Here is a 21,621-nt window from a genome sequence, read left to right as displayed (position 1 = left end):
TTTTTGTTTTGGGTTTGTTTTTGGGTTTTTTTGTGACAGAGAGAGGAACAGACAGACAGGTAGGGAGAGAGATGAGAAGCATCAATTCTTTGTTGTGGCACCTTAGTTGTTCATTGATTGCTTTCTCATATGTGCCTTGATGGGGGGGGGGAACTACAGCAGACCGAGTGACCCCTTGCTCAAGCCAGCGACCCTGGGCTCAAGCTGGTGAGCCTTGCTCAAACCAGATGAGTCCACGCTCAAGCCAGTGACCTCGGGGTTTCAAGCATGGGTCCTCCACGTGCCAGTCCGAGGCTCTATCCACTGCACCACCACCTAGGCACGTCATGATGGAGTATTATCCTGATGTTTTCTTTGGCTGAAAATTTTTGTTTCTCACTTTTTTTTTTTCGACAGTTGTTTTGTAGGAATGCTACCAGTTATTTCAGTTCATTAGTATATGTTTTAGATTTTCCTGGAGAGCACAATAGGTGATCCAAAGGAGCAGGTGAGATATTTGGGTGGTTTACTAGGTCTCTTGTTACACTAGCAAATGAAGTGCTGCAGCTTCTTTCATGAGTGGCATTTGGGCAGTGGGGGGAGTAGAACGGTGCTTTCCAGGGGCTGGAGAGAGGAGATATACATAAGTAAGTCTCCTAGTAGTATGCTATTTTTTATTTCTGGCACCCTTAACATCTCCTGCTTTTAACTTTCCTTTGCCACCAGGCCTCGAAGGGATGCTTCCCACTTCTCTCCAGAAGCAGCCTCATCCCTACAACATTAACTCTGGTCCCACACACTTTCATGCTACCTCCATTAACTTCCCCAATAGCCAATATTCCACCAGGTTTGACCTGTCCTCACCACTTCCCCTCTGCCTCCCGGTGTGACCTTCATCTCTATTCTGCCACTGCTGGGCTCAGCTGCACTCTGCATTCCTATCCAGTCTCCATTTACCTCAGCTCCAGAGTCAATCCAAGCCAGCTCTGCTCACTTCAGACACTTATTCTCCACTTACACAGAAGTTTACAGGGCTCTCTCCTTCCTAATTACACTGGAAGCATGGGTTATGTGTTCTTTTGTTTGCTTTCCTTGTGTATCCACTTAGCAACAGCAGAATACAGTGTGTCCGTCAAGTCATGGTACACTTTTGACCAGTCACAGGAAAGCAACAAAAGACAAGAGAAATGTGAAATCTGCACCAAATAAAAGGAAAACCCTCCCAGTTTCTGTAGGATGATGTGGCAGCATGTGCGCATGCACAGATGATGACGTAACACAGTGTATACAGCGGAGCAGCCCATGGCCATGCCAGTTGAGATGTGGACGGTACAGAGGAAAGTTCAGTGTGTTCTGTGGCTTGCTAAATTCGAATCCGTGACCAAAGTGCAACGTGAATATCGGTGCATTTATAATGAAGCGCCACCACATGGGAATAACATTACTCGGTGGGATAAGCAGTTGAAGGAAACCGGCAGTTTGGTGGAGAAACCCCGTTCTGGTAGGCCATCAGTCAGTGACGAGTCTGTAGAGGCTATACAGCAGGGGTCCCCAAACTTTTTACACAGGGGGCCAATTCACTGTCCCTCAGACCGTTGGAGGGCCGGACTATAAAAAAAACTATGAACAAATCCCTATGCTCACTGCACAAATCTTATTTTAAAGTAAAAAAACAAAATGGGAGCAAATACAATATTTAAAATAAAGAACAAGTAAATTTAAATCAACAAACTGACCAGTATTTCAATGGGAACTATGCTCCTCTCACTGACCACCAATGAAAGAGGTGCCCCTTCAGGAAGTGCGGTGGGGGCCGGATAAATGGACTCAGGGGGCCGCAGTTTGGGGACCCCTGCTATACAGGATAGCTACCTAAGCAGCCCTAAAAAATCTGTGTGTGAGCCCACATTGAACTGCACTGAATAGGTATGAAACTGGGAGGGTTTTCCTTTTATTTGATGCAGATTTCACATTTCTGTCATCTTTTGTTGCTTTCCTGTGACCGGTGAAAAGTGCACCATGACTTTACAGACACACTGTACTTGAAAAGATTTAGATTTAGGTGGCTGCCAACCATCTCCTCACCTCTGAAATGACATACCAGGACAGGGATCTAACACTGCAGGGTTTAGTACCAGAGTTTCTGAGGACAAGGGGTTCTCAGTTAACTAGATTTCTAGAAATAAAAAGTGATCTGAAATATTTTTTAATACTTTTTTAAAAATTAACAAATATTATACACTGGCCTATGCAAACTTATCAATGTGTTAGCAGGAGCCAAAAATAGAGTATCAGAGGTCCTCATTAGTGAAAATATTAGGAATCATGACTCTAGTCAAACTACAAATGCATGATGGCATAAGGTGGTCTCTAAAAGAAATTTATTAGCCCACATTTTCATATAATAACTATATGTGGCATTAACCCAAATTTAATGGAGCATTAATGGCTACAATCATATTGGTATAGATTTCTAGCAGGTAATTATAGATATAGGGATAATCCTCTAGCTAAATGAAATATTAAAGGAAAAATATTATTATGAATGCATCTATAAAATTGATGAGCTAATTAATCTGTGATATACTCGAACTTATTTCTTCTGCATAGTCTTAAAAAGGAATTTTTTAAAAAGCCCTTCCTGATATATAGCTTTTTCTCCTTAAAATACAATCTTTAATACAACTTCCCAACAATTTTTAAAGTAACTACCTCTCTTAATTTTATACAATAAATTATTTCAATGACTCAGAAATTATACTAATGAGCATGCCATATTTATGAAAAGAATGATGAGAACAAATATTGCAGAACGTACCGTCGTTGTTTTTTTAAAATAGGTTTTAAAAATGTCAAGATTAGTATATAAAAAGTTTGCATCAATTTTTCCACTGCCAATGTACTTCAGGTTAAAATATTATTCAAGATGAGAGAAAATTTTTCTTCCTTTTCCTATTTGTTTTTGAAGCTAATCCATTTAACTTTTTTTTTATTTATTTTAGAGAGAGGAAGGAAGAGAGAGAGAGACAGAAACATCAATCTGTTCCTGTATGTGCCCTGACCATGGATAGAACCCACAACCTTGGTGTATCAAGTCAGTGCTCTAAAAAACTGAGCCATCTGGCCAGGGCTAACATTATTTATTTGTTTTTAATTTATTGATTGATTTTAGAGAGAGAGGAAGGGAGAGAGGTAGACAAAAGCATTAAATCTTTTCCCACATGTGCCCTGACTGGGGATCAAACCTACAACCTTTGTATATTGGGACAATGCTCTAACCCAGTGGTCCGCAACCCCTGGGCCACGGACCGGTACTGGCCGTGGGCCATTTGGTACCGGTCCGCAGAGAAAGAATAAATAACTTACATTATTTCCATTTTATTTATATTTAAGTCTGAAGATGTTTTATTTTTTAAAAATGACCAGATTCCCTCTCTTACATCCGTTTAAGACTCACTCCTGACGTTTGTCTCGGTCGCGTGATACGTTGCCGCTAAAATTAAATCCATAAACTAGCAAAATGAGTGAGAAACAAAATCCATCGAAAGTTTTCTTGCGAAGTGGAAAAGGGCCAGTGAGGAGACAGAAGAAGAACCTACGACCTCGAAGAAATAAAAGGCTTCATTTAACAGACAATACCAGGAGTCCTACTTGATGAATGGATTTATCGCAACTGGTGATTCTTGCGCACCAAGGCCGCTCTGCAAAATATGTGGCGACTGGCTAAGTAATGAGGCAATGAAGCCTTCAACACTGCTTAGCCACTTGGGAGACCAAGCACCCTACTTTAAAAGACAAGCCTTCTAAGTATTTTGAAAGAAAAAAGCATGAACAAGGACAGAAACAATTACTGGTGGCCACTACATCAATAAATGCGAGTGCACTGAGAGCATCATACTTGGTGGCTAATCGTATTGCTAAGGCTAAGAAGCCATTCACCATTGGTAAAGAATTGATCCTTCCAGCCACTAAAGACATTTGTCGTGAACTTCTAGGAGAGGCTGTGGTTAAAAAGATAGCACAGATGCCTCTTTCGGCTACCACTGTCACACGGCACATTGAGGAAATAGCAGAGGACATTGAATCACAACTGTTGGAAAGGATTAATAAATCACCGTGGTGCGCTCTTCAGGTTGACGAATCTACAGATATTGACAAGGCAATGCTACTAGTTTACGTGCATTATCTTTATCAAGAGGATGTGCATGAGGATATGTTATGTGCACTATCATTGTCAACCAAAACCACAGCGGCAGAACTATTTAAATCACTGGATGACTATTTATCAGGAAAACTGAAATGGTCTTTTTGTGTCGTCAAATGCACAGATGAAGCTGCTGCCATGACCGGAAGGATGTCTGGTTTAACTAGTCGGATTAAGGAGGTTGCACCTGAATGCGAGTCTACACATTGTGTCATTCACAGAGAAATGCTGGCTAGCCAAAATATACCACTGGAACTTAACAGCATATTGAATGATGTTGTTAGTTATTAACCACATCAAAACACACGCCCTTCACTCGCACCTGTTCAGGCAGCTTTGTGAGGAAATGAACGCGGAGCACAGACATCTTCTCTTATACACAGAAATAAGATGGGTTATCCTGAGGGAGGTCCCTGGCCAGAGTGTTTGAATTACGAGAGCCGCTGCATAGATTTCTCTCAGAAAAAAAAGTCACCGCTAGGAGCACATTTCAGTGACGAGGAATGGGTCGCAAAACTCGCTTACTTGTGCGACATATTTAACCTCCTCAATGAGCTCAATTGGTCACTTCAGGGGAAAATGACAACTGTCTTCAAGTTGACAGATAAAGTAGCTGCATTTAAAGCCAAACTGGATTTGTGGGGACAACACGTGAACAGGGGTATATTTGACATGTTTCAAACATTCGTGAGAATTTTGGAAGAGACTGAGCCCAAGCCTTCATTGTCCCAGCTGGTGCACAATCACCTGTATTTGCTTTTAAAAGAGTTTGAATGCTACTTCCCAACCACAAAAGACAAGGAATGGATCCGCGATCCATTTGTCAACAGACCAGGTGTATCCAGCATGTCTATGCAAGAGGAGGATCAACTACAAGAGATCGCAAATGACAGCGGCCTTAAAAATATGTTCGAGACTACAACTTTGCCGGTGTTCTGGATTAAAGTCATGGCAGAATACCCCGAGATCGCCACAAAAGCACTAAAAACCCTGCTGCCATTTCCGACATCCTATTTGTGTGAAGTGGGATTTTCTGCAGTGACAGCAACCAAAACTAAATTACGGAATAGACTGGACATAAGCAACACACTTTGGGTGTCATTGTCTCCCATTACCCCTAGATGGGACTGTCTCGTTGCAGAGAAACAAGCTCAGGGCTCCCACTGATTCAGCGTTATAGTTGTTGAGAGGCTACTAACTCTCATTCCATATAAACATTATAATAAATAACCCTTAACTTACAATATTCATAACAATGGTGAGTTATATTTTTCATGCATTTTATATTTGTTTTTGTGTTGTATCTTATTTTTAAGGCATGTTTAAACGTTACCATAGCAACTGGAAAGTGTTTGGAGGCAGAGAGGATGTTACTCATGTTATGTTGTTGGTGCGATGTTAAGAGCATGCTTCTAATAAAGTTGCATACGAGTACACAGTGGATTCATGTTTATTTTTTTGTCGTATGTTCATGATTGGTAGCGAACCTGAACCTATCATATTACATATTGATGTCAGACATGAAACGTTGTCAGAATAACAAATTTAAATACAGCCTGAATAATGAGGACATGCTCATTCCTCCTTTAACTTAGCCCAATAAATATAAGTTTGACAATTATATTTAAAAATACCATAGCTTTTACGCTGGTTGCATAATTTTATTTTGTGCATTTATCCGTCCCACCCTAAAGGCCGGTCCATGAAAATATTTTCTGACATTAAACCAACCGGTCCATGACCCAAAAGAGGTTGGGGACAACTGCCAACTGACCTATCCAGCCAGGGCTCCACTTAACATTCTTAACAACAACTGGCATGTTTTTGCCCAATGCTCATCACCTATGGTCCTACTTTGCTATCCCAGTCATGGGAAGGCTCTATATAGCAGGGCAGAACAAGCTGCTCTGGATGAAATAGGGGCCACATGCTGAACCTGACAGGTTCAGGGAAAGTCTGCATGGTGTCCTTACAGAATCTGAGACCTAAAGTAACTACACAAGATGGTCAAAAATTAAAACTTTCTAACCAAACACAGTTCATAGTGGGTAGTCATGTCCTAAGGGACATGATCAATGCTTACCTTAATGTCTAACAATGGTCAATGTTTACCTTAATATAGCCTGTCTGTTGCCTTTTGCATCTACAATAACGTACCTGACAACATGTCTTTAAAATATAAGGGTAAATCTTCTTTTCCTGCCCTCCCTTTTGGCAGGCATCCCACCAGAGCAGGTACCAACAAACCCCTCACTGTTACTGTTAGCATGTGAATCACTAACTGTTAACTGTCCTGTTCCTGCCTATGTGAAAGAGGTATCAGCATGTACACACTTTTACTTCTTATCCAATCCCAGAGACTTCCGTGCTCTGCTCTCTCCCACCCCTCTAATCTATCACCAACCAATTTCATGTAACTCCTTTAGGTCTTCTTGATTCTGATGTATAAAATAAGTGGTGAAACTGCAATTTTCCAGAGCATTTTCTCAATCTATTGAGACTTTGCTACCAAGCAACTGTCGACAGTTTAGCTAAAATAAACTCATAAAAATTCTCACAGGTTTGGAAGTTTTTTACATTGACATTGCTAATGACAAGTGGTTAGCTAGAAACATCCAGGCTCCTGCAACACCACCTTACCTCAGACTCATCGGTAGACTCCTCGAGAGACCCAGTTTCCTACAAAGCAGAGAGAGAGAAATGGTCAGAACAGTGACAAAAAATAAAAACTACTTTCAAGGGAAAAGAATCTTTATATCCTGTTGTAGTAATATAATGTTATAGTAATTAAATATATAGGAATATAAAAAATATGGATGATATATAAAAGTAATTAAGATATATTAAAATTAATTAAGGAAATTAACTAAAGTTATGCCGTCTGGATAGGAATTAATATAGTGTGTGCAGATGTGATAAACAGACTCTGACTTTTGAGCAGGACCTAGTTAGTGTGTGTGTGAAGTTATACATAGATAAGAAGTAGCTGATGTCAAAACTCTGTAAATTAACATAAACAAGAAGCTTCCCTAGGAACATCTTTAAAAGTGGCCTGATGTAACACTCAGTAGATTAACATAAAAGGGGCTCCTTGCCAATAAATCCCAAAAAGGTAGTTTGAGGTGATAATCCTGTAGACCAGCGGTTCTGAACCTGTGGGTCGCGACCCTGGCGGGGTCAAACGACCAAAACACAGGGGTCGCCTAAAGCCATCAGAAATACATATTTTATTTAAAAATGTATTGTATAATAAATACGTATTTTCCGACGGCTTTAGGCAACCCCTGTGTTTTGGCCGTTCGACCCCCGCCGGGGTTGCGACCCACAGGTTGAGAACTGCTGCTGTAGACTGACACGTGTTAGAAGACGTTGGCCAGAAAAGGTACTACAGCTGAGGGGCCCCCTGCTGAGGTAGTTGTCCAGACTCCAAAGTGAACGTGGACTGTCTCCACGCTGCTCTGAGCTCTGACCAAAGACACCCGAGAGAAGCACGTCGACGGGCCCCCTTAAGCTGTACCCAGGCACGCCAAAAGGATTTGCGAGTAATAAACTGCCTGTGTGATTCTTGCAACTAACTGTGTCGGTCGTGTCTTTCCTCCCGTGGCAGTTGGTGTCGACACTGATTAGTGGCATCCTCATAGCCGCCTCAAGAGTAATCTCGAAGAGGCTGCCAGCCTGCTGATAAGCAGGAGTGTCCCACTGCACAGGGAAGTCAAATCAGGGACGCCTGACCGACATAGAGCTTGGGCTCTGCTGGGACACATCCCCACTTGCCTTTTCTGGAGGTATTCGGCAAATACAGTGTAAAGGTCTCCACATGGGCCAATCTCACAGGCCTCCCAATTCTCTACACACTGCAGGACTGAGATGATTACTCTGGGGCCACACAATCCAGTGCTCCTGCTTACTTCCCTCAAGTGGTCAGCAGGATAACAAATGACCCAAGAAATTGTCATGTGAGTGTACAGAAAGCTTTTTTCCTTGCCAAAAATGCAAATCACTCTGGGAAAGCAGCCTTATTGCTCTCTTGATCTCGAAGAGGAAACTGCAATCTGAAATGATTATAAACTACTTTTTATACTAAAAAGCTCTTGTCCTATTAATTATTATGCTATTTAACCTGGTTGAGTCAAAATAATTGTCTTGCTTAAACAGCCATTTACAATAGAATTCCCCTGATGTGATTCTGATTTACATCCATTCTTTAAACCATTAACTGGAAGACAAGATTTGCCATTTAACAGTTTCCCCCTTGCTAGACAATGAATCTTGCTGTTCTATAGAAAACAAAGCAAAAGGGAAAAACTGACTTAATCCTTCTCTCACCTGTCTGCTGAAAAAGAGAATCTGCTGATGCCACGCATCCTCAAAGAGGTCAGCAAAATGAAGATTTACTTAACGTACTTATAGATATCAATAGCAATAAAAGGTCACAACTAATATGCTGACACTGAATGTAAGCATTTCACAACAATCCATGAGATAAAGAACAAAAAACATGAGGCAAGGACATTTCAGACAAAACGAATATTTTTACAACAAAAAGAATGACCACTCTAAAGAAAGTTAGATGCGACTGTTACTAAATGCAAATTGGAGAGCAGAAAAAAGCACAAATCTGGTGTTTGAAAACATTTTATTTCATTCATGGAAAATTAATAATAACCTAGCAGTTGTCAGGCTGCCTGAGGATGAACCTTATGGACAATACAGTCCCTGCTCTCAAAGACCATCTGTAAAATGGAGATGAAAGTTACATGTACTTAAGAATCTCACTGTAGTTATATTAATAATCATGGTGAATAGGAGATTCTCTTCTACATTCCAATACAGCCTATTTAATTTAATGTTATTCTAAGTATTAGGAAGTTCTTATTAATTTGAAGCTACAATTTCTCCACAGTAACTTTTTTTTCTTTACACCAATAACACACATAAAAAATCCAATTATTCTACTATCTGACAGTTCTCCAGAGTTAATGACATGTATCATGCCTACCATTTTAGATCATTTCTAAGAACATTCTAAAAACATTGAGATTTAGGGGCTGAACTTTTAAAAATCCCTGAATGTTATTTTTTTTTGTATTTTTCTGAAGCTGGAAACGGGGAGAGACAGTCAGACAGACTCCCGCATGCACCCGACCGGGATCCACCCGGCACGCCCACCAGGGGCCACGCTCTGCCCACCAGGGGGCGATGCTCTGCCCCTCCGGGACGTCGCTCTGTCATGACCAGAGCCACTCTAGCGCCTGGGGCAGAGGCCAAGGAGCCATCCCCAGCGCCCGGGCCATCTTTGCTCCAATGGAGCCTTGGCTGCGGGAGGGGAAGAGAGAGACAGAGAGGAAGGAGGGGGGGGTGGAGAAACAAATGGGTGCTTCTCCTATGTGCCCTGGCCGGGAATCGAACCCGGGTCCCCTGCACGCCAGACCGACGCTCTACCGCTGAGCCAACCGGCCAGGGCCTGAATGTTAAGTTATTAACATTAACAAAACCAGGCTTTGACAACTGTGCCAAAAAACCACACATAAGTTCCTATTTCTCACCTCTACTAGAACTCTGAAAGGAGATTTGACTACTCTTTTCAAAAAAATTACATTAAACAGAAGGAATATTTTGTTATTTGGAATCCATTCAAATATCCACAAGGGCTAAAATGAAAATGCCCTATTTACATTTTTTTTTTTTAAGTGAGCAGAGGGGAGACAGAAACTGCTGCACGTATCTAGACAGGGATATACCAGGCAAGCCCCCTTCCCGGGGATGCTCTGCCCATCTTGGGTTGTTGCTCAGCAACCAAGCTATTTTTAGTGCCAGAGACAGAGGTTCCATGGAGCCATCCTTATTTCCAACTCACTCAAACCAATTGAGCTCGCTGCAGAAGGAGAAGAGAGAGAAAGAGAGAAAAGAGGAGGGTTGGAGAAGCAGATGGTCATTTCTGTGTGCCCTGATCGGGAATCAAACCTAAGACATCCACACACCAAGTTGACGCTCTACCACTGAGCCAACCAGCCAGGGCCCTGTTTACATTCCTGACTAAAGTAAAACTCTAAAGCAGATTATACTCTTGCTCTCCACTAGAAAGCAATCAGATCTCAGAAACCTTCATCTTCCAGGAAAATCAAGCTTACAGAGGTACTTCCTGTGACTGACAGAATCAAAAACATTTATTCCAAGTCTCTCTCAGACTTATCCTTAGTACCAGCACAAACTCCCAAACATAGCTGTGGCCTCAAAAAAATTACACTTTGTTCATAATCCTACCAATGCAATGCTTGAGTGACTTCAAGAATTAGACTGGTCTCTTAGCTTCATTCATTCATCAAGCCACCCTGCTTAATGCTCTATAGCAGGGGTCCCCAAACTTTTTACACAGGGGGCCAGTTCACTGTCCCTCAGACCGTTGGAGGGCCGGACTATAAAAAAAACTATGAACAAATCCCTATGCACACTGCACATATTTTATTTTAAAGTAAAAAAAACAAAACGGGAACAAATACAATATTTAAAATAAAGAACAAGTAAATTTAAATCAACAAACTGACCAGTATTTAAATGGGAACTATGCTCCTCTCACTGACCACCAATGAAAGAGGTGCCCCTTCCAGAAGTGCGGCAGGGGCCGGATAAATGGCCTCAGGGGGCCGCATGTGGCCTGCGGGCCATAGTTTGGGGACCCCTGAGATAGACATTCAACACTCAAGGCTGCACTACCACCTTCACTTCCTTCCCAGCAATCTGTGTGGCACAGCAGAGCTTAATGGACAGAGGGTATGACAGCTCTCAATGTCTGACACAGGCACAGGAAAGAGGAAATATTCTGTGTGATAAGCATTTGATGTCCTTGTATCACAGAACCTTAATTTCAAAAAGTTTTGGGGTACCTTGGGACTAGCCTGGTTTTGTAGGAAAGATAGAAAAATGTCTGGGGAGCGAGCAGAAGCAGAGACGCAGGTTACCAACTCTGTCCAACCCACCAGCCTTAGCTACTGCCCTCATCTTATTCTGCAAGTGAAGAATAATCCCGACGCCTGGATCACTAAACTTGGTGACTTAGTGATCCAATCCCAAATCTGACTTTGTGTCAGAACCATCTAAACTTCATTTGGAGACTTGGACTTGGCTAATACCTGCTAAACACTCCATCTTCACAGATTTTGATTCAGTGGGCATTAATAGAAGCCTAGAATCACAAGCATTTTGTAACAAAAACATAAGGAGGACCAAGTTCCTTGACAGAAAGGCAACTGTTACTGGGAAGCCATGAATGGGGAGGTGTATGAAACCCAGAATTACCAGATCTAATGAGGGCTCCCTCTCCAAGGTGGCAATGTGGCTGCTAGTGACACTGGCCTTCAGCCAGCCAACCCAGACAAATACGAGAGAAAAACACTAAGGCACTAAGCATGTCCAGCTAAGCTAAATTGTGGCTACACTTTAGTACCATGACATTAAAGATAGGGCAGTCTACAAATTTCTCTGATCCTGTACTTTTGCAACTTGGTTGAGACTTCGTTTTCACTTTACTCAATAGTCAAGTTGCTTTTAAAAGTCTGTCTTGGCCAAACTGTAAGAGAAGATGTTGCATTCACCAAGCACGAGAACAAACATCGGAGACTTTCAGGGGTTTATATCTTACTTTATTAGCCAAGTTTAACCTGCGCAGGGACGAACTCTCAAGGTGTCCGGAGACACCGTATCCACAAGGGACTGCAAAATGAGAGTCGTGCCTGGCGCTTACAGCTAGTTCCTTATATATCCTAAGTAAGCAAGCATTACACAGAAGCAGATGTGGCGGTTACCTATTCGCTAAGGGAGTTGCACATAGCATAGCAACAGGGGCTGGGTCTAGCTCATTGGCGAATTTCAAACATAAACTTCTGATAAGGGCCTCTGACCAATGGCATGCAAACGTTTGTCTTCCTTTGTTCTCAGCCTTACAGGGTCCCTATCTTTACCTCCCTGTCTCTGCTTCTACACTCTGGCAATCCCAGCACACTTTCCTGAATTTAACAATTTGATCTTTTCTTGATCCTTACAGAAGAGAAATGTGTATACCTAAGCCAAGCCCAATTTTGGTTGAATCATTGTTGTAGAGAGCCACTGCACCTGAAAGCATCCAGCCTACGTGCAGCTGAGAGCAGAGGACAGAGGATGGGCCCTGCTCGGCCTGGAGTGATCTAGCAGGGCAAGGTCACTAAAACAACTGGAAGGCTGTTCGTGGTATTAACGCCCGAAGCAGGGCAGCAAGCACACAGGGCTGCCACAGGCTCTGGGTGTCCTGATATGCTTGTAGGATAGAGCTTTACAAAGAGTTACTACCTCAACTCTCCAACACAATACCTTTTTGTTTAATACCTTTTGATTATAAAATAAAAGAGTTTTCCAGGCTTGGGGTCATTGTGTCTCCATCAGAGCACACTGTCCCACTTGGCCCAAACCCTATCTATGTCTTTGGGGTTTTCCTTAATCCTCCACTGCCCCACTCAGGTCTTCACTTCCCTGCATAAGTCGAGGCAAGTGGCGTCTGAACAGGGACCTGAGTACGAGGGAACTCCACTTGTCAGGCGAGAGGACGCAGGTCAGATACAAGTTGAGGTAAGGAATGGCTTTCTACCAGATGTAAAATATGGGCAACTCTGATTCTCAAGAAAGAAATCTTTATGTGCAGATGCTCAAGGCAATGTTAATAGCCCGTGGCTTTACTGTCTGCAGGAGTCAACTTGCTGAGTTTTTATATTTTGTACAGGAGACATGCCCCTGGTTCCCTGCAGAGGGGAGGGTTAAAGAGAAAAAGTGGCAAAGGGTTGGTAAGCAATTAAAGGCCTGTTACACGGCAGAAGGCCCAGGTAAGATTCTGGTTACAGCCTTCTCCTTGTGGAATTTAATTAGAGATTGTCTTGATCCTACACAAGATGACAAGAGATTGCCGTCAGACACTTTAGCTGACCATTTAAAAAAAACAGTGAGAGGTTATAAGGGTCTTCTTACTCCTCCCCCTCCTTTTACACCTCCTCCTCCTCCTGTTACAGCTAAGAGTTGAGGAAAAGGAGAAACCACCCCCCCCCCCCCCCGGAGTAGACAAGAATTAGAACAAAAGGTGAAGGAAGATTGGGAAGAACGGGAGGAGGATTCCTCTGCTCCTGAAGAATTTAGACATAGTTTTCCTGATATGACTGTGAGGGTTTGGGTCAGCACATTGAAATTTAACTCTGGCTTTACAACACTCCCCTATTTCTTACTGCCCTAATAATACTATTCAAGAATTAAGCAGGTTCCTGCATTGGATTGAAAATACTACCTTGTACAAAAATGCTTTAATATTACAGGAACATCCAAACTAGTTTGTGATTGGTCCCAAAGATACAATGTTTCTCATACTCATCACAATTATATGACTTCTTGAGGTTTTATGAGCAATATACTTAGAACTGTTTCCAGCCGCCTCCAAAGGCGGTTGTGGCATTTAGCCCTTGCAACAGATTTTATAAATTTTACCCAAAATCCTTCGACTCTGCCCTTTCCCCCTGTGTCACTTCACCCTTGTTATGGCCTCCGAGCATGTGTCCAGCTTCCATATATACTTTTGGCTGTACTGGTAAATATTACTCCTACTGGACCATATTATACAGTCCAGTACGGTCATTATAATCTGACAAATTGTATCACTAGATATAATTTAAAAAAAGCAGGACATTTTAGTATTAAAACAACCTTCTTTTCTTATGCTTCCAACAAATATTTCTGGATTCTGGTATCATGATGCAGGGCTCCAAGCTTTACAAGATACAGCTAGTGCTCGACTTATGACCACGATTGGTTCCGACAGACCAGTCGTAACATGATTTGGTCATAAGTTGAGTAAGCTATATGTACAGTACTGTGAAATGATGTTATAAAAATCTTTAAGTCATATTTTATCATAATTTTCTTTGTTCATTTTATGCCATTTGTATCATCTCTACACCATCTTGTTTCTTATTTTTACATTCGTCAGGTTTAAGTAAAACATTGCATTACCATTACAACTGGTTTAAATTTTGCAAAGACAATTTCTCCTCTTGGTAGACATCTTGGGAGGGGATTAATGAAAAATATCCAAGACACAAAACACAAATTGCTGTACCGAGTCTGGGATAACAGTTGAAATGGTGTATGCGGAGATGGTAGTGCTGCCGGAAGCTGGTCCACACTGTCATACGCCCAGCTGGGCAACGCTTGCACTGCCAGACATGGAGCAGTCGTGGCTAGTGACTGTGGTCGTAAAGTCGAATGGTCATAAGTTGCATAGGTCATAAGTTGATCAATATTTGTATACACCAATTACTTATCCATACTCATCCACCGGTCCAAAAGAGTTGTTGGTATAATCATATTCAGCAATAACAACCCTCATAGGCTTATTATCTTCCACTATAATATGAGCTACTGCTCTTAACCAAAGGATTCAAAATGTGCACTACATTAATCAATTGGTTCAAAATACTTTCTTGGCTTTACATGATCAAGAACATATTAGTTTAAAACTAGAGGCATAGCTGAATGCATTAGAAGCTACAGTTCTGAATTTAGGTGATCAAATTCAGAGCATTAAAGTATGCCAACAATTCCTATGTCATGCAGCCTTTCAGTGGATCTGAATACCTCTGTTCCCTATAATTAATCTCAATGGGAATGGAAAAAAATCAAAATGCATCTTCAAGGAATTTGGAATGATAATATTAGTATTGGTATAGCTAAGCTACATAAACATATTCAAAATAGTTGTGACAATATTGTTAGTACGACACAAATCAACTTCTTAACAATTTACAAGTTTAACCCTTTTAATATGCTTAAACATACTGCTTGGGCCTGACCAGGCGGTGGCGCAGTGGATAGAGTGTCGGACTGGGATATGGAAGACCAGGTTCGAGACCCCGAGGTCGCCAGCTTGAGCGCGGGCTCATCTGGTTTGAGCATAGCTCACCAGCTTGGACCCAAGGTCGCTGGCTCGAGCAAGGGGTTACTCGGTCTGCTGAAGTAACTTAACCTGCTGAAGGCCCGAGGTCAAGGCACATATGAGAAAGTAATCAATGAACAACTAAGGTATTGCAACAAAAAACTGATGATTGATGCTTCTCATCTCTCTCCGTTCCCGTGTGTCTGTCCCTATCTATCCCTCTCTCTGACTCCCTCTGTGTCTCTGTAAAAAATAAATAAATAAATAAACAAACAAACAAACATACTGCTTGGTATATGACTGTTTTAATAAAATGTTGTATAATTTTGTTTTGCTCATTTTCAGTCAGATGCCGAGTCATCCAAAGACAGCTCTTCCAAGCAAGCATAACATGTCATTGCCTGCATTTAAGAGATAAAAAAAGGGATAATGTAGGAGAGTGAACTGAGAATGGAATGTTACCATAAACAGGTATCATTCTTGTGGACTTAGGGACACCAGGTCCCTGACATGATAATCTACACAAGAGGTTTCTACACTCTATTTGCCACTTCCTATCTCCCCCAAATATGTGCTTACTAGAGGATGATTTCCTCATGCACTAAAGCTTTGGGATAAGTAGATAAATTAAAAAGGGGGAGATGTAGAGAGCCACTGCATCTGAATGCGTCCAGCCTACATGCAGCTGAGAGCAGAGGAAGGGCTCTGCTCGGCCTGGAGTGACCTGGCAGGGCAGATCACTAAAACAACTGGAAGGCTGTTCATGGTAATGATGCCAAAAGCAGGGCAGCAAGCACACAGCACTACCAACAGGCTCAGGATGTCCTAATATGCTTGTAGGCTAGAGCTTTACATAAGTATCACCTCCACCCCTAGCATAACACCCTCTTGTTTAAGCATATAAAATAAAAGGGTTTTCCAGGCTCAGGGTCATTGTGTCTCCATCACAGCACAATGTCCCACCTGACCCAAACTCTATCTATGTCTCTGTGTGTTCCTTCATCCTCCACCACCACCATTCAGGTCTTCACTTCCCCGCACAGGTAATGGCACACTGTCCTCTTTATAAAACAACCATTTCAATCTGGCCATTTTAAAACGCTTTATGTCATACAAGAGTACTGAAAAGTAAAATCCTCAATTTACAGGGAAGGAAACTGAGGCGCTCAGTTATTCATTGATTTTTTTATTTTACACATGGGGGTACAATCATGTAGAAGTATACATGCTCATGAATGTGCCTCTGATAATATGTAAATACGCTACAATAAGGACAGTATTTACCTGATTTCTAAAACATAGAGGGAGAAGTCAAAAGAAACTCTATTTGGTTAAGAAATAGATAGCCTGGACCTGGCTGGATAGCTCGGTTTGTTAAGAGTGTCATCCAGATACACAAAGGATATGGGTTCAATCCCTGGTCAGGGCACATATAGGAACAGATTAAAGTTTCTCTCTCATTCTTTCTTTCTCCCTGTCTAAAAACCAATCAATGAAATTTTTTTAAAAAGAAAAAGAAAGAAGCAGATGGTCTGGACCTGGCCAGTTAGCTCAGTCTCTTAAGTGTCCTCCTGAAAAAACAACTCTGCAGGTTCAATCCCTGGTCATGGCACATACCGGAAGCAACAAATGAATGCACAACGAGGTGGAACAAAAAATGAATGCTTCTTTCTCTCTCTACTCCTCTCTCTGACTCTCTAAAATCAATCAATAAAAAAAATAGATGGTCTGACTGATCAACTATTTAACAGACCACCAGGTTCCCGGCTGTAGGACAGATGAAAGGGTGTCTGGGAAGTTGGCAGAGAGCGTCTACGTAGGGCAAGTAATCTCTAATATATGTGAATTAATAACTTTCAAAAGTTTCAAGTAAGATAAAATAACACAAATGCTATTGACCCTTACTTACAATTTGACATTTTCAATTCAAAAGATTATTATCTCCCTAGTAAATTAATTTAAATATTTTATTAAGCACCTAGCCCTATAAAGCACTTAAAGCACTAGCCCTGTGAGTTACAGACACCAGTAAGCTCTTGTCCTTATTCTTGAGGACTCAGTAATCTGTAGGAGAGATAAGACAAGTATACAAACAACCAGCTTCAAGTAGTATGCTATTCAGAAGAGAGGGACAGACAAATGCTGGGAATCTGTGATTATGAAGGTCAACTATAAATCATTTTGGTGCCAGATAAAACTGCTGTTTAGAAGATTTTCAGGCAGATGGCAAGATTCCCGTGAACTATGCAACATATAGGTAGGTATTTGGGGGAACTACCTTTACCATACTCAGCATAAACAAAGATATCCCAGTAAGTCTTAAAAAATGTTGTACATATCCAAAAAATAATTTTTATTTTGAGGGTCTAAACTCAACAAACCTCACTATCTTGATTATTCCTAAAATTAAGGGGGGGACGGGGTGCAATCACCAAAAAATACAATGCTCAAAAACATTAAGATGAGGTGTTTAGTTTTGTCTTGCTCATCATGGAGGGCTGTTTGCATTTATAGTAAAAAAGCTTCCGTTGCCCTAACCTGTCATCACAGTTACTTCTAAACTACATCTCAATTCTTAAAGCATTCAAAGGAGAAAAATTATGTCTAGATTTTCTAAAAGGCTCAAAATATCAAAACAGAATTAACAAATTTACTTAATTCTGCCTTTCTCCCTCAAAAAACTGTTTAATAAAGTTGAGATTTTAATAGATTCCTACGGTAAAATGTGAAATGCACCAACAAGCAGAGTGATAAAAGTTTAACCCATTTTAATCTATAAAGCAGGGGTCGGGAACCTATGGATCACAAGCCAGATGTGGCTCTTTTGATGGCTGCATCTGGCTGGCAGACAAATCTTTAATAAAAATATAATAACGTTAAAAATATAAAACATTCTCATGTATTACAATCCATTCATTTCCTACCGCTCATATTCATGGTTGTGGGTGGCTGGAGCCAATCACAGCAGTCCTCCGGGACAACACCAAATTTTTATTGGATAATGCTTAACGTACACGGGTCGCTGTATGGCTCTCACAGAATTACATTTTAAAATATGTGGCGTTCATGGCTTTCTGAGCCAAAAAGGTTCCTGACCCCTGCTATAAAGGATTGGTAATATAGGCAGTTATTTATTTATTAGCTTTCTTTAAAAAAAAATAAAAGGAACAATGCTTTTTAAGTGTTCTTTCTGCTACTGACTGGTCTTTTTGAAAATGACAAAGACACCACTGGGGGTGGGGGTGGGGTATGAATGCCTACTCTAACCCTTTACTGTCTGTTAATACAGCAAAAGCAATAATGATTTGAAGGAAATTTATAAAAAGTGATAAGGGCTAATTCTACTCCATTAGGAAAAGCATTATTTAAAATTAAGTTCTTCAGTATTTTTTAAAAGGCAGGGTGTTCTAGCCTGACCAGGTGGCAGCACAGTAAATAGAGCGTCGGACTGAGACATGGAGGACCCAGGTTTAAAAAACCCGAGGTTGCCTCACCTGTGGTGGCGCAGTGGATAAAGCGTAGACCTGGAAATGCTGAGGTTGCCGGTTCGAAACCCTGGGCTTGCCTGGTTAAGGCACATATGGGAGTTGATGCTTCCAGCTCCTCCCCCTTCTCTCTCCCTCTCTCTCTCTCCACTCAAAAAAAAAAAACAAAAACAAAAACAAAAACAAAAAACCCCCGAGGTCGCAGGAATGAGCGTGGGCTCATCTAGCTTGAGTGTGGGATCATAGACATGACTCCATGGTCACTGGCTTCAGTCCAAAGATCACTGGCTTGAAGCCCAAGGTCGCTGGCTTGAGTAAGGGGTCAATCTGTTGTAGTCCCCTGGTCAAGGCACATGAGAAGGCAATCAATGAACTAAGGAGCCCCAATGAAGAATTGATGCTTCTCACCCCTCTCCCTTCCTGTCTGTCTGTCCCTAATGGGCCCTCTTTCTGTCTCTCTCTCTCTGTCACAATAAATAAATAAATAAATAAATAAATAAATAAATAAATGGCAGGGTGTTCTAGTAAAAAATCATGATTTTTAATAATAGATGACTGGAACTTTATTAAAAACACAAGCGTGATCAAGTTACTTAAGTTATCTGAATTTCTACTGTATACCTGGAAAATGTGATCATTTGAGATGTATTAAGTATCAAGCACTACTCTGCGTGTCAGAGCAGTGAACAAACCTTTGCTATCCCAGAGCTTACATTCTAAAGGGGAGAATATACAGATAAATAGAGAAACAAATGGAATATACAGAGAAAAATAGGCATCTACAAAAAAGAAAAATAATGCAGGAAAGACATATCAAAGAATGGTCACAAAAGGTCTCACTCACAAAGTTAACACTTAGACATAGAATATCTCTGGTCAAAAAGGGCGCAGCATGAGCAAAGACCCTTAGGTAGAAACGTACCAGCCTTGTGGAGAAAGCCAGACAGCTGCTGCAGATGAGAAAGGTAAGAAGAATAATTAAAAATGAGGTCAGAGAAAGGTGACTAAGCAATGGGGGCACTGTCCTGTTGGGCAACTAGGCTATTTAGGGATGCCAGCTTTACCCAGAGGAGTGAGAAGCCATTGGGAAGTTTAGAACATAGCAGGTGATTGTCCTGAAATATATATATCAGAATAAAAGAGATAGAAAGAGAGAGAGAGAGAGGAGCAGAAAGCATCAACTCCCATATGTGCCTTGACCAGAAAAGCCCGGGGTTTCGAACCAGCGACCTCAGCGTTCCAGGTCGACGCTTTTACCCACTCCACCACCACAGGTCAGGCTCCTTTCTATATCTTTCTACATCAGGCAGCTTTGCCAAACTCTTCTGCACAAAACAGCAGTAAATACTAAGAGCAACTCTATCCATTTCTACTACCCTGCATCTCTGCATCTAAAAATGTATGTTGTTTTCTTTGCTTTTAAATCAAGCCACCGAAAATTGTCTTTCAACCTGAAAGGCAAATCGTCTGAAAACCAAACTCACCACTATCATGAAACCCAACAAGTTCTGAAATTGAATGTGCTTAATGAGCGTTTTCCTTTGAACTGCCCAGAACAGAAAAGGGAGGCTCCTGTGGTTAGTAGGAGACTCTTTCCTCATCGCAGTGACTACCCAAACCAAATTTCTACCTTACTGCTTAATTGTTTGCCTATATCAAATGTACAAGGGGCACATTTTCAGTAATTAAAGTATGTTGCAAATAGTACAAATTATAAACAAGGTAAGCTTCCGTTGCTAAACAGCTCACCATCAAATCATTTCTTAGATGCAGTTATGGAAGATGATGGCCCTATTAATTTGCGAGGAAAACCAGTGCTAGGCTGAAATGACCCTGGAAAAGGAAAATTAAGATATTTCCCCAAGTTCTGGCCTTTGACTGCTCTTTTGTCTTCTTTGATGTACTTACTCTTTTCAACTAATGTCTGGCGCCACTTCTGCCTGCATATAAACAACTAGAGGCATCACTTAATTTCTACCCTAAACTCATGTTCCGCCAGCAACAAACGACTCTGCTTGTAACTTTACTCCCACCTTTTACTGAGCACTTTAACTGTGCGCGAACTCATTCCAACTTAACCACCTGCAGAGATGGCACTGCGCTGTCTCCCTCTCACGTGTACAAGATACCAGCCTGGACACGCGGGAGGGCCGGCGCAGGCCCGTCCTCTCCGAGGCGGCGCGACGCGCGGCCGGTCGCCGGCTCGGCCCCGAAGCCCCAGGCCGACAGGGAACCGCTCCCCGAGCCCCTGCAAACCGCCCTCACTGCCCTTCCTGAGGAGAGGAATTGACATTTCAGTCACCTCTTACCCCTCCCACGGGCAGTCATTCCCGGGGGTGGCCAGGAAGCCTTCAAGTGTCACGGAGCTCCGGCCACAGCTCTCCCCCCCCCCCCCCCCCCAAACGCCGGGCGTGTCTTGGGCTCCCGGCTCCAACGAGCAGGCACCCTCTGCGCCTCCGCTCCCGACAGGGCCTTTCGCTGCCTACCCGCCCTGCCGTACGCCTACAAACCCTCCAGCAGCCCGGCACCAGCGCACGCTCCCTTCCAAGCCCCGTCTGTCGCCCCCTCATCTCCCCGTCCCTTGCCTAGCAATTGTAGCCTCTACCTGGTCCACCGCTTCCGCCATGGTCGGGGCCGGGGAGTCACGTGACATATCCGGAAATGAGAGAGCCAGGCGGCCGGACCAGGACCTGCTGGGAAATGTAGTTTCAGTAGCATCTGAGCTGGGACATCTTTTCTGTCTTCTTAGGTTATTAGACCCTCCTTCCTGCTTTCAACTCTCCATACAAGCTCAGTGAAGTTATGCTCTGAAAAATCTGAGCATAACCATTGTCAATGCTTTATTTTATTCTTGGTCTTCTTTTTTCCTGTGATTATTATGGTATTTATTAATACTTAACATTGCCCTGGACAGTTTGCTCAGTGGATACAGCATCCTCCTGGCACCAAGATGTCCCGGGTTTGATTACCCACTCAAGTCACACATGAGAAGCAACCGTATGCCTCTCTAC

General features: G+C 42.1%; 1 protein-coding gene across 1 annotated transcript in view; it reads right to left on the bottom strand.

Annotated features, from left to right (window-relative positions):
• Positions 1-21,255, bottom strand: part of VPS41 (VPS41 subunit of HOPS complex) — a 266,714-nt gene extending 245,459 nt beyond the window's left edge. The window contains exons 1-2 of the mRNA XM_066341578.1: positions 21,216-21,255; positions 6,824-6,862 (exon numbers count right to left, since the gene is read on the bottom strand). Coding sequence (XP_066197675.1) covers positions 6,824-6,862; positions 21,216-21,236 — 60 coding nt within the window. The 5' untranslated portion in view covers positions 21,237-21,255. The remainder of the gene's footprint in view (positions 1-6,823; positions 6,863-21,215) is intronic.
• Between the last annotated feature and the right edge of the window lie 366 nt (positions 21,256-21,621).

This window comes from Saccopteryx leptura, chromosome 6, assembly GCF_036850995.1.
Source record: "Saccopteryx leptura isolate mSacLep1 chromosome 6, mSacLep1_pri_phased_curated, whole genome shotgun sequence".
In the NCBI taxonomy this organism is placed as follows: Eukaryota; Metazoa; Chordata; class Mammalia; order Chiroptera; family Emballonuridae; genus Saccopteryx; species Saccopteryx leptura.
This window is presented reverse-complemented; position numbering and strand designations above follow the sequence as displayed.